Source organism: Melopsittacus undulatus, chromosome 5 (genome assembly GCF_012275295.1).
Source record: "Melopsittacus undulatus isolate bMelUnd1 chromosome 5, bMelUnd1.mat.Z, whole genome shotgun sequence".
Lineage (NCBI taxonomy): Eukaryota > Metazoa > Chordata > Aves > Psittaciformes > Psittaculidae > Melopsittacus > Melopsittacus undulatus.
This window is the reverse complement of record NC_047531.1, coordinates 2,333,879-2,348,525: the sequence shown is the minus strand read 5'-3', so window position 1 is coordinate 2,348,525 and position 14,647 is coordinate 2,333,879. Positions and strand designations below refer to the sequence as shown.

Here is a 14,647-nt window from a genome sequence, read left to right as displayed (position 1 = left end):
GAATGCATGAGTTTTGCTAAGATTTACAGCATTTCTTAAATAATATGAACTCCAGCACATTTTCTGGGCTTGGAACTTCATGTAAGATATATAGCATATACACTCACATATCTACCTGTGTAGCCAAGCTGATAGAATCATGCTTCCTTTCTAGAAAACAACCCTGAATTAACTTGAAATAGTACTTCCAACAGAAAGGAAAATAGCCTTCTTTATAAATTGGGATTCTTGTGGCTTGAAATAGAGATTAAGAGTGAGACAGAGAGACACTCACAAAACATTATGTATTATAAAGCATTATTTGTTTACTTCAAGCAAAGTAAATCCTGAAATGTGCTAAGGCAATGGATTTAATACTTGAGGAAGATCATAATGTACTAATGTTTAAAAACCAAACATGTCTCCTGTTGAATTAGATCCTACTAATCCATGGTTTAGTACTGTATGTTGTTTCCAAAAGAAAAAACCCAAACCCAAACCAAAAAACAAACAACACCAAAGAACTAACAGAGTCCTTCACAGAAATACACGCTTCTTCACTGAGAGGTTCTGCCCTCCCTAAGCCTGGCTATTTAGCAACTGAGCTGCCCAAAGATCTGTTAGGCTGAACTGATACACCTGTACAGAAATCGATTTGCTAGGAGAATACACAAAGATTTGTTGTATTTTAAGAGACAAATATGCAAACAGGTCATTCCAGTTAATTGATGGCCTGTCTGCTGCCATTGGCATCCTTCAGGTTATCAGAATGCAGAGATCAGGCAGACAGCGGTGTTCCAGGGAGGCTCTGTGGGAATTCATCACCCTTCACCTCTCCTCTTACTACAGTGGAGACTTTTAGCCACAATTCCTCTTTTTTCTTCTTTAGCAATTTAAAGACATTCTGAAGCACTATTAAAAATACAAATATAGGTCAAAGCTGCGTGCCCAGTTTCCTATTTTTGGCTCCAAACTGTGTTTGGATGCCTGCTTAAGGGTGACCTAATTATCAGATGGGCTTAATACCAAAGTATTTCTCCAAGAAGTAGCATAATCTGTGGGTACTAGGAGTAGCCAAAATCAATTCAACTATTTAGGAACCTAACCACTTTCTCAGAAACTTAACACTGTGTGGGTAAGCCCAGCTGACACACAGCAGTTCAGATATATACCTGTCCCATCACAAATCCATTTGAATTCTGCGGTCAAATGACAGGCGCTGGATGTTGGACATGCTAAGGCAAGATTTTCTTCCATGGCTTCCTTGCAAACATGCATTTTAGGGAACTGGTGCTGAGATCAGGGTTAAAGGACTGGACTACTCTGTGCTCTGAATACTGAGATAATGGTGCTAGCAGTATAACTAGATTTAAATATACAATTAAAAATCATACACGTGGGTTGTTTAAGCATCCATACAAGGTATGTGTAATGTATTAATACAGTATTTATAAACCTTTATTTAAGATATGTGTTATATTTATCAATTGAACTTTATCTTAAAAATAATGAACATTATACTAGGGAAGTTTTCTATGTAATGCAAAAGTAATAAAGCTTATTTAAAATTATTTTATGATAATGGAACCTGCATTAATTCCACATGAAAAGGTACAAAAATGATCAATTTGAACTACAGTATGAAGAGGGCCATTCTGCATTTTAAGCTGTTCTTTTCCAACATGAAACATCTACCTCAATTCATTCTTTAGTAAACTGTCAGAGCTTCCTACACACCTACTGGTAGGGTTATTTTTGGATCATCCTGGAAGGAAATCACAGCTATCTCAGTAGGTGTACTGGCCTCTAACAAAATGTCACGGTGGCAGACTTGTACTGCTGATTGGAGAAAAACGTATTGTACTGAACTGAACAAAGAGAGAATCTTCTAAGAATGATTATTTGAACATTCTTCACTGCTGCTCAGCTGAAGCATCTTGTATATTCTATAAAATCTCTAATGTTTCGACAATTCTGTTCACAACGTGAATACCCTCAACTAACAAAGACAATCTTCATACTGTATTAGGGGTTAGAGAAAATAATGAACCGTGGATGCTAACTATAATTCTCTTTTAGCAGGGGGAAGGGATGAGTTAATCAGTTTTCTCCTCTCTTTAGTTTATTCTGCACTTCACAGACTTCCTTTTTTGGGGGCTGTTATTCTTCAATGTCAGCATCTGTCTGAAAATGAGTATTTTTAGACTTTTGTGCTTAGAGAACTGGCTTTTTATTTTTTTCAACAGAAGAGTTAATGGCTAAATTCTGACATAATATGGCAAAAGCTGGGCTGGATTTTAAGAGGTTGTTAAAGAAAAAAGTCTTACTTTCTATACTGACAGTAGGGGTTTTTTTGCAGACAGATTTCCTCTTAGGTTTACAGAGCAGATAAACCTGAAGAGCTTTTTTACTGAAGCATGAATAGCTAGTTCAGCTGGGTGAATAAATAATAGTTTAGAGAATCAAATAATCATGAAATGTCATGGAAAATCAAGGCTCCTAGGTCTGAAACTGAATTAGCTTCTGGTTTAGCAATTCCGTTCCCCCACAGCTCAGAAGTTATACTGTGTATGTTTATGCAGATAAATTTGGATACATAATTACATGTTTTGTCTCTTCATTTGCACACAGAAGTATTTTACTGTTGGATATTGAAAAAAACACCTCATTTATGCATGTATTGTAAGTAACAAAATTGAAATGAGCTCACAAAGGCTGTGAATCTCCATCCTGGAGATACTCAAACAAACCTTGGCTGGGTATGGCTTTAACCAACCTGCTCTGAGTGGTCCTGTTGCGAGCAGGAGACTGGAGTAGAGACCTTATGAAGCATCTACCAACCTATGAAATTCTGTGATTATAATGGTATGGCATTAAACAGCATGTGCAGTGAGGATAAGGGCAAGATGACAAAGTAAGCTGGTGTCTGAAACCCAACTTCCATATTCTTCCTACGAGTACAAAACACTTTTCTGCTGCTGCGTAACATCAGTTTGCCAAAAGATCAGGACCTTCATACTTTGGGTATCTGGAAAGGTGCCTTATCAACCTTGCACCACCAGTCAGAATAAACATTGTTATCCTTGGGAAAATTAGGGCTCCAGGTCAACTAAGGCAAATTACATGGCAGACAGCGTTAGAGGCAGATATCCTGATCCTGAGCTTGTATGTTCCTACTTCACATCCACCTTCAGGCCTTCCCACCACCCACTGAATTAACTATATATGTTTGCAGGCTCTGAAATAGCAGCCTCCCAGTGAGCTCTTTCCTAGCCGATCCATTTGCAGGATGTGCCAAGAACGGTCCCTGGAGCAGGAGACAAAACTCCTGACACTCAGGTGAGATTCATCCTGCCTAAACTGAGATATTCACAGTGTTGATACCTACACCTGAGGCACTTCCCCCAAAATCCCTTCCCAGTTAATGGGAAAGTCAAACTTCCAGGACTCAATCAAAAGGGAGTTGAGTTAAACTGGCTCAGATGACCTGGAGTCAGGTGAAAGCTACCCCAGCCCAAATCCTTATGTTATGAAATACTACAGGTACCTGCCTTTAAAAAAGGAAAATACTCTAAGCGAGTGAAATGAAAAGAAAGTGAAGAATTAATTAACTAAATAGAGGTGATTAAAGTAAATAAAGAAAACAATTATCATATCAAAATAAAAGACAAGAAAGATGATTAAATGAGTCTTCAAAAGACCTGTGAGAAACTCATGAAAGACATAATATGCATTTACCTGGTTTTTGTTCTTTCATGATTTCATCTTCATTTTTATTCACTACCATCTGATAATTGCAAGAAACAGTTACTTTAACCATGGGCAATTTAAACCATTTTAATTTTTTTTCTAGGGCCAAGAGACAAAAGAACCTATTTATTGCCTGAGGGGATTTTGACTAAAATGAAAGCTTAATCTTTCATGGGTTTTTTTAAGCAAAGGCTTTTAAAAAATCATTTCTAACAATGCTGTAGGGAGAGACTTCCATGGGTATGCAAAATTGAAATTATAAATTTACAATTATAAAAAAATTAATAGTTTGGGGGATTGCATTGTCTCTGTTCTTTCTGAATGAATACCGTCTCAGGCCTAAGAGAAATGAGACAGAATGAGTGTCCTTAGACTCTTTTGCAGGTCAAAGCTATTGAGTAAGAATGTAGGAGAGAAAGATCATTGGAGTTTAATTTGTTTGGAAATATGTAATTGTATGAACCTTGAAGAAAGAGTTTCATACAGATTGAACAGTCACTATTAGATGCTGGATATTTTTCTCTTCTTTTTTAACATACTGCAATTTGAAGCCAGCAGTAAAATGTGACATCCTCAAATATCAGATGCCCTGCCGGTTCCTCACTTCCTGACCTGTTTTTCTGTGTTGTCCACGTATGAAAGTTGCACTGAACACCAACCCCTCTGTAATAGTTTGATGCCTTGGAGGTTGCTAAGTCTTATCTGTGTAAAATGAAGCTGCAAGATTAATTTTAATGAAAGCAATCACCTTTCGGGGTTCTTATGACACATGTCTACAAAGGACAGAGTAGGAGCTCTTGGTCAAAGACTGATTCAGGAGAGATATAGTTACATATTGGTAGAAAGATGGGTACAATTTACATGGCTGCTGTGGTTTAATATTAGAATGGCATGCTTATGCCCATCCCTGTTCCATGCAGTATTTTGGCTTTAACAGCATCAAGAAAAGGATTAAATTTAAGCCTGTACCTTTGCACTCTCCTAAATTTGGGCAGTTTTCTGAACCGAGAAATATTAATTTAATGCATTATCTGGAGAGACGCAAACATTTCTTCCTGGGCTTAGTGCAGGCTTTGAAAACAGACAAAATAATTTACACTTATGAAACACAACAAGCTGAAGTGTTCTATTAAAAGAAATCTAGACCAAAAAAATACCCTCCAGGCCTCCAAACATCCACACATTGAAAGGCAGATTTAAATGTTTTCTGACAACGTATTTCAAGTTTTAATGGAAACACTTTGAGCTACTATGAAAAGTTTTATCGAAGTAAATTCATTTTCCATAGAGCAGAGAAGAATCACTGAAGATATTATTCAGGTTTACAAAATATTTAATAGGGTGGAGAATGTGGAACCAGATAAGAAAGGTTAAACTGAAGGACATTTTTAACAAGGCTTGATTTTAGGTTTGCTGTGCAACATATATAGGTCAATGGACCTATTAGAGATAGAATTCCTCTTTGACACACCAAGCTGTCTAATATTAGAAACACTTGTGTACAGCTACTATCTGTGAGAGTTTCAGAAGCAATTATGATCCTGAATACTGAATTTCAAAGGCTAAAAATCCATATTTTTCTTAAAAATAACACATCTTCAATGTGTTAGCCAAAATAATTAATGTCTGTAGAAACACGTTGGTATCTGCTCTAGAATGCCACCCTAAGCAATACTAAGCTTTACTTAGTGCTAAAGAATATCTGTCCAGCTAGCTGAAGCACCTTTCTAACCACGTGTGTCAGCAGAGTTGGACATCAGATGACATGATCCTTGAGGTACTCAAGAAGCCCTGAGATCCAGTTAGAAGAGGGAACAGCAAGTTAGCCAGGCTGGATTAAAAGACTGAGTTGAAGAGGGAGAGAGGAAAATGTGGACCTTAAGGATGAATCTGAATCTTGTGCTAACACGGCAAGGCAAAGTGTACAACAGAAACATGCTGCTGCCTGAGGTTCTGATGCCACTCTGCTGCAGAGCAGCAATGATGAAGAAAGTTCATTCCCAGCCTCTGCACTGCAGTGCAGTACGGTGAGTTGTCCTGGGGGTTTGGAACTGGATGATCTTAAGGTCCTTTCCAACCCTAACTATTCTATGATTCTATGATTCTATGGCTTAAGAAATGTTGAGGATGCTTTGGGGGGACAGGCTATTCAGACATTTAACAGCTAACCTGCAGAGATATTACAGAACATGCATGAAATGCAACATTTCCACTTATTTATATGAGTGACATTTAGACAGGAGCACTGACACTGAGATCAGCCTTTGCAAAGTGTGGAGCCCCAGCTCCAGGATGTAGGGAAGATATTGCTTGGGTTTAAATAAAACATATGCTAGCAAACCAAAATAATTTGCACACAATCTTCTTCTGAGAGATGTTGCAAATGAATATTATTTGTAGCTTGAAATGAGGCTCTGCATAAACTTCATATTAGCCAAGCTGCCTCCCATCTAACCTCTCCCCCAAACCAACAATAATACTGTAATATAATGGGAAGTGTTGGCCAGCTTTAACACCCAGCACCACACTTAGTCCCTGTTCTATTGTGCAGTGAAGACTGTTTTCCTTACTGATGAGCTCAAACCATCTGACATGAATTCCTTTCTCATGGGGAATAAATACACACTTAAACAAGATTAAACACAAATGTTCTTTAGTGGTGTCTAAAATAATATGAATGTTTTTTAGAGCAGCAATAAACACACTTCATGATGCAAATAATTACACCCTGCAGCCTTTATGTAAAGATAAGCGGCCAGATTCTTCACTCAGCTATGTCTCTGTAAATCCAGAGTAACTACACTGAATCAGCATCACTCTCTGGATTCTGGAGATGCTGAAGCATTACTGAACTCTGGATTTGCCTTATTTCTCTTAAGGGTTTTTGGACACGTTGTGCTGAAAGTCTACATGGTAGTCATGGAGGCACCACCACCTCTTAGCCTGTCCTTTCTTCCCACACAAATCTGTCTTTTGCTTCGTGTAATGAGGACAGAATCTGGCTGAGCCTTTGATGTCACTTCTGTAACTGTATTCTCATTTAGGACCAGAAGAAAGCTCAAGTGAAGATACAGCAGGAAAAAGAGAAGGAAAAAAATAGAAGACTTCACAAAAATTCATGATGAGTGAAGGCAGTACATGCATGATATGCTGGGAATCAAAGATCAGTCAGTCTCTCAGGGATTAACATACACTACCTCCGCTGATTTTTCCATAGGATGAGAAGAATTTGCTCATGTTCTGAATTCTTTCTGAAAAGTCAATTTCAGCTAAAGTTTCCCATGCAATTGTAATTTCCACATGGAGTTTTGTAAGATGGTGCTGTGGTTTAAGCATGGCTGGTAACTCAGAACCACACAGCCACTCACCCACTCCCCCCATTATATACTGGGCATGACGTGCTGTGGTATTGACTAGTTTGGGTCAGGTATCCTGTCTCTGCTTCCTCACTGCTTTTTGTGCCCCTCCTCACTGCAGAGCATGAGACTGAGAAGTCCTTGATGGGGGTAAGAAATACTTACTTTCAACAACTAAAACATCGATGTGCTATCAGCACTGTTCTCAGACTAAAGCCTAAACACAGCACTGCACCAGCTACTAAGGAGAAAAACAACTGTTAAAGCTAAACCCTGGACACATGGGTCCATTAGGCTTTAATGGCCCCTGAAATGAGTCTTGAAAGGTGAACATGTCCACACTGGACTACTTGAAAAACTGGTTATTTGCTTACAATAACAGCAATAAACACATTTCCTTATTAAAAGGGTCTTCAGAATTCATATGCGTACAAAACTTAAGACACAACACGGAACCACTGCTATAACTATCCTCTTCCCATTTATTCTCATGTTTGTAATTTGAAAGCAAGCACTCTGCTCTTACCGGGACTTGTGAGGGCTCCCAGAGCACCGGTTGTTGTGGACAGAGGATTTGCATTGGTGGTGGTAGCTGAGGTTTGGGCGGCGGCTGCTGCGGCTGCTAAAGTTGCCAAATTCTGTAATTGTAAAGCGTTCATGCCTGCATAAAGAAGCAAGAGGGTTAATTAAAATATGTGATAATAATACTAATTAAAAAAGCTGTTTTCAATGGACACGGAGCTTGGGATGTACCTTGCCAAGAGTCAATTCTTTTCGTTCCCAAGACATCTATAATCTGGGAAGCAACTCTTACAGTCCCCAAATAGCATCTCTCACCTCTCTGCTTTGGCGTTGAGAGAATACAGCAAAGGCACCAGCCTATAGTTCAGGAAAATTAAATCTAGTTTGTGCCTCCTTTATAACGGAAGTGTGGAATTAAAAGTCATTTAAACTCTGTGTGAAGCCCAGGCACAATACTATTTCCTGGCACAACAGGGGGTGTAAAGAAGATAACTAACATTTAAAACACATTTAGGACAGGGTCATATAATTGGGATGAATACAATTTGTTTCCTGTATCTCCTTGGAATGTATCTACTAAGGCTACACTTAGTGCAGTAACCAATAATTGTGCTAATATTCCTTTTGATGGTTCATTTCTAAACCCACATATGAATTAGGAACATAAAATTAGTATGAGTCTGATCACAAAGCTATCATTGAGGTAGGGGCTTTCAGGCCATAAGCTCTAGACTGTGATATTAAGTCTACTCAGTCATCAGCCATTTCATTATTTTAGAGGATGTGGGGGAGATATACCTGCATTTCAATAAGGAATGGATGCATTTATATAGCAAAGTCTTTAAGTTAGATGGTAAGTTAAAAAAGATAAACAATAATAGAATTTCTGTGATACATAAAAAAAAGAATGATTAAGGAACAAGAAATGGCATTCATTTTACTTAAATTAGAGGGATAGGAGTATGATTCTCCAGAGGTCTTCAAAAGTACCTACCTTTTACCATGGGCTAGACAAATTACTTAGGCACTTACTCTAAGGCAAACTGCTATAGTAAGAGACTAAAATGCAGATATAAATTAGATGCTAGCATTAACCAGCCTGGATCCTTCTCAGGATCCTCTGAATGAGATGCAACTGTTCACAGGTGCAATGTTCAGACTGAGTGTCTGCATACAGATATGAGACAGGTTGTTTGGATGGCAGTGAGAGATCATCCTTTTTTGGCTTAGACTCATGAAGGAGATCTGTGCATGGTTCTAGAGCCCTCAATAGAACTAACAATGTGAATAAAACCAAATCACTAAAAGAGGTTTGTTATGTTCTTGTAATCATGATAATGTAAGTACACACAAAAGGTTAGGTGGCAGGAAGAGCAATCCTGTTTTCAGATCAAGGGATAGAGCCAGGAAGACTGCATGAGCTTTGGGGTACACCTAAAGAAGAGCCTGAAGGCCTGTAAACTTGTCAATTTATACTGAATGTTAGTTTGTCTAACAAAAGATACCACTTCTCCCAGTACACTTTGTTTCTCAAACCAGGAGAACTTAATGACAACTTGGGAGAAGGTGAAAAAAAGGATAAATATAATACTTCATAAGTATGTTGAGAAGAAGAAAAATGCAATGAAGGAGAGGTATTTTCTAGGTATTGAGAACTCCTGCAACAATGGAGAGTGGTATTACTTTAAACCACATATGTTGCAGACTCAGGTTGGTACAGTCAATGAGCCCCACAAATAAGTATTCTTATTGTCCCAGCATTAAAACTGTAAAGTGAACTTTAATATAAGCAACTATTTGTGAATAAACTCCCAAATTTAAATACATGCTCCAAGCTACTTGCATGTTCCAACAGGCAGGTCAGATCTTAGGTTAGCACCCAGCTTGGCTGAGGTTCTAACTTCTCTGCCTCAAATACCCACAGCCAGCTCAGATGCTGGTGCTTTTGAAAATGTGACACAAGGACAATGGTATGAGCAAGGTTTTAGTTGGTCCAAGATCCACCACTTAGTAGTCTGAAGTCTGGCACAAAACACTTGGTCAAATTACATGACCAAAAAAGCTCTTCCAGGTTTCTTTCAGAAGCTAATGACCAGCTTGAAAAATAAAGCTTTTCTCAAACACAACCAACTTGAACTATTCTGCAAGATGCACTAAAGCTACCCTAGTCACAAGTCATTATTAACCTAGACAATGAGGTGTAGCTACTAAATAATGGGTCATTGTTGCAATTTGGTCTTCTAAACCAGCTTTCATGATGTTTAAGTGCTTTAAAATACAAAGATAACTCTGAAATGTCAAAACTGCACCTTAATTAGACACATAGTTGATAAATACTTAAAAAATAGATATTGGATGCCCAAATAAATAGAATAAAACTGCTTAAAACATCTCAGGTCTTGAACTCTAGAACAAAGTCATCTTTAAAGCAGGAAAAGTTGATTATTTTAAAAACATTTTACTTTTATTATCAGCCAGTTTGAAATGAAATTTTGGAAGCAGCATCATATTAATAAATACATTTCTGAAACCAGCAATAGTAAGGAAATTCAGAACACTTTTTAAATCCCATCTCTGGCTTAACTTGAGAACTTTTTGTTCAAGTACAATTCAGATAGAAATTCAGATATGCAAGCATAATTTAAATTTATTTTTATTTAATTACTCATCTGACCTACAGGCTTTCCTTGGATGTAAATTATTTTCTTTAATTGAAAAATCCTCTTTCCTTGATAGCAAAATTCTGCAAATTACATTAAACCAGACTTTAGGGATGGAGAAGACTGAAGCTGGGGTCCACCTCTCCGCAAAGACAATGGTTCTCACAGTGAGATACAGAATCAATTTTCATCCTGGATTGATATTTGGTCCCCAAATATAATTTATCTTCTTCTTTTGTAAGAAGTATAAGTAATGTCAAGCAAAAAATGCTCAACAAACGTTGCTGGTCTTTACTGAGGTTATTATTTCATGCCATTCTGTAAGAGATTTGGGAAAGCAGTGGGATGCTCTCCAACAGGACAGCATGGTTTTCTGTCACCCACTGGCTAGCTATTCATAAGAAGGATCATTTATAATCAGCTTATATTTCTTCTGTGGGGAGGTTTCCACTTTGGACTTTTAAACAGCACACATGGCAGGATTAAATAATAGCAAAAGTACAGGATGGTACTAGAGGAGAGGCTGCAAACAGCTTCACCTAGATGAAATCCCACATGCTACTGGAAAACACATGGACTTTTCTCCAAACCTTAGTTTAGACACAATTAAAAGCAATATAATGCTGCTCTTTCTATTGCATTTTATGTGCATGGCTTTGCCCATGCATGCAAGGCTGAAGAGGGCTATAAGCACAGAGGGATGTGGAGCTGGGAGGGAGCATATAGCACTGTACAGCCCTCTAGGAAGAGTACTGCAGGCAAGAGAAAGTCAACAGGCAGGGGAACAAACAACTGCTCTCTGTGGGCTCAGAAACCACCACGGCGCCTGTGTGGATGCAAAACAAACACCAGCACTGCCTCATCCCTCACAAACATTTTTATAGTCGGACATTTCCTGTGGAAGCACAAGAAGAACCCATCAACTTGATGAAAGATTTTCACTGCCAAAAGAAGATTAACAAAGAAGAGCTAGGCAGTGACGAAGTTCTCTCCCCACCCAGTCTGTTTTACTGCAGAGGTGACTAAAAGACATTGGCCACAAACCAGCTCTGCAGATGTTACAGGGTGTCAGCTTTGATGCCTTTGGTAAAAGACTGCTTGCTGGTGTCACACATAGAATCATAGAATAGAATAGTTAGGGTTGGAAAGGACCTTAAGATCATCCAGTTCCAACCCCCCTGCCATGGGCAGGGACACCTCACACTAAACCATGGCACCCAAGGCTTCATCCAACCTGGCCTTGAATACTGCCAGGGATGGAGCATTCACAACCTCCCTGGGCAACCCATTCCAGTGCCTCAGCACCCTCACAGTAAAGAATTTCTTCCTTATACCCAATCTAGACCTCTGCTGTTTAAGTTTCAACCCGTTACCCCTTGTCCTGTCACTACAGTCCCTAATGAATAGTCCCTCCCCAGCATCCCTATAGGCCCCCTTCAGATACTGGCAGGCTGCTATGAGGTCTCCACGCAGCCTTCTCTTCTCTAGGCTGAACAGCATAAGAGAAGGGCAGATAAAAGCCCACTGAATAGAGCACCCAAATGTGATTGTCAGAAAGGACTCATGGCATGTGCCGTTGTGCAACATGCTCTGATTGTGCCAGCAGGTTTATCAGTTAATATGCATTGCTGCTGAGGCACTGGAACAGATTGCCCAAAGAAGTAGTAAATGCTCCATCCTTGGCAGTGAACAAGGCCAGGATGTACAGAGCCTTGGGTCATATGGTTAGTGTGAGGGGTCCCTGCTCAAGGCATGAGGTTGAACTGGACGATCTTAAGGTCCTTTCCAACCCAAACCATGCTATGATTCTGTGAACCTCTTTAGGATCTTTTGTGTGCTCAAACATATAAAAAATAAGTCTTGTCATCACTGTTTCACATTCCCCAGGCATTTTACCATCTCTGCTCCTTCTTTCTGGGTTTCTCCCATCAACTTGTCATCAACGTGCGTCAACATCTCACTTGCTAGGACAAACTTGGAGGAGGGAAACCAAATGCTGTCAGTCCTGGACCCAAAATATACTTTGCTTTCAAATGGGGTTTTTTGGTTCATTTGAACTTCAGCTAAGGGACAGTTCTGTGGGACTAATCTGTTGTGTCATTCCCCCTCTTTCACCCACTGTCTTCACACATTTCACATCCTACAGCTTTTCAAACCCAGCCCTAAATCCCACAACAGAGCTGGGCAGCAAATGAGTAGATTGTTTTTATTTGAAAGTGCTGCTCACTCAGCAAAGGCACTTCTCTCTCTCAGAAGAAATGCAAATTGCTTAACGCTGAAGAACAGCCTCATAGGCAAAACTGCACATGAAAAATGAAAATCCCCCTGTAGAGGAAAAGAAAACTTCTGGGTAAGGAATAACTCTTGATCTTTATGATGGAGACAATGTTGGGAATTAAAGGGAAATGATTAAAACACCCCAGCATCACAATACAGTTTGATTCCATTTTTAATAACATGTATTTACCAATGTGCTATCAGCTTGGCAAATATTCAAGCTTGCGAGGAAATTCAACTTTCATTCTGTTATTTGGCAGATTAAAAAAACAATTAAATTATGTACAAAACAGATGCACAGTTTTCCTTGCTTGAAACTTAAGGTTTTTTAAAAAATTATTTATAAGGACAGGGGCATGAAAATTTAATTTAATGTTCACCTTAGGTAATTTTGTGTCTTATTGTTCACAGCAATTACCATAAATCTACATATCAATAAGCGAGAACAGATGTCAGTTGTTACAAGTGCTTGCCAATCAGGCCTGTTAAAAAGTGACAGATGGATGGTGATAGAACATTCTCATAAGGCCTATTAGCACATTCACAGGAAATTTCTGTAGTGCTGCACAGTCACAGATGCAGTTCTGTGAAAACACGGCAAAATTGGAGAGCACGAGATTTACATCTTACAACTTCTCGTACAGCCTCCGACACAGACTTCCATACGATGAAGCAATTTGCCTCATTTCACTCGCCGTGGCTTTTCTCCTGCGATAACTGTAAAGTTGGAATTAGGGGGTATTTGTAGAGGAGGCAACGGAGTCACGAGCTGTTCCTGAAGGCCTCATCAGCTCTTGGGTTCCCAAGACCATAATAAAATCTTATTAGGAAAGAGCTGAGATTTGCTTGCTGAACAAATTCCTAATAAAGGCAGACACTGGCTACATGTTAGTGATAATATATGCACAGAGGGTTTCAGTCAGTGGTGATGATCAGAGCCAAATCTGGTTAGCTCATAAGCAGTTCCCACTAACTTGACTTTCTTTTTTTTGGAAATACCTAATTTTTGGATTTATTCTTTCTGAATTAATTCCTGGTTGCAGCTTAAAAATCGTGGCTTAAGGTAAAATTTATCATCTCCAGGCCAAAATGCAACTATTTGCTAACACTGACATCAACCATTTGGATGCTGATGTTAAAAGCAAGGGTAAAAGCTTCATGGACGGTGTCTTAAATAGTATGATGTTATTCCAGCAATAGTCTAAGAATTAAAAAAGACAGGAGACCTAAGCACTACCTCCATCAAACCAGATATACTCTGTGCCTACCTTTAGAAAAGCTGCTTATCTGAACAGTGCTTAAGGTACCCTGACCATTTTGCATTTGAGTTAGCAAAGGCCTTAAAGCAGCTTTCAAGTCCACATTTGATTCTGACCTGCTTTTTAAGAGTATGTGCTTAGATCCAACTGAAAGCTAGAGTTCCCAGTTGACTCACACAGGATTTCAGCACATTTTCAGGTTATACAGGCTCTAAACACATCCTGGCAAGAAATGTGTTTTTCTCAATTTAAACCTTGCCAGTTGTAGTAGGAAAGATTCATCTCATCTAACTTTATCCAAATAAAAGTTACTAGCCCAAGATCTTGCTATAGTCAAAGGAGAGAGAACGAGCAGATGATTCATCTGATCCTAAAATAGGTTAACACCATCCCTGGGCAGGATGAATCTCTGCCTGGGAGTGGCTCCCTCTTCATTGGCACCGTAGGGAGATGGGATGCCTACTTCCCAGCTACTGAGGTTCTGTGTGATGAATTCCACCCATACAGGGACCAGGGCAATAAAAACCCGCTTGCCCTCCTTTCATCATTTACGGAAGGCCCAGCCAGAGCTATAGATCATATGCCCAGACTTGGCCAAACTTTCACATCATGCACTTTTACCACTCGAATAAACACGTCTCGTGAACTGCTGAGTGTCAGTTTTCCTCCCAAGGTGCCTCTCCTCCTGTGAGCAGGAGCAATGTGTGGACTGAAACAGGCTCACTTGCTTCAAACTCTCCCCCCAAAAATGCTAAATAGAGTTGTTTAACTTATTAGCTAAAAAAAATCACCCGAACTAATTGTATGCTTTAAATGAAGTAGGAATTTCAATAGAATTGAAAGC

At 39.1% G+C, this 14,647-nt stretch overlaps 1 protein-coding gene across 1 annotated transcript in view; it reads right to left on the bottom strand.

Annotated features, from left to right (window-relative positions):
- The window catches only part of CELF2 (CUGBP Elav-like family member 2), a 378,952-nt gene that overhangs the window by 31,237 nt on the left and 333,068 nt on the right, over positions 1-14,647 (bottom strand). Inside the window, exon 10 of the mRNA XM_013128049.3 lies at positions 7,612-7,746. Within this exon, the coding sequence (XP_012983503.1) occupies positions 7,612-7,746 (135 nt within the window). The remainder of the gene's footprint in view (positions 1-7,611; positions 7,747-14,647) is intronic.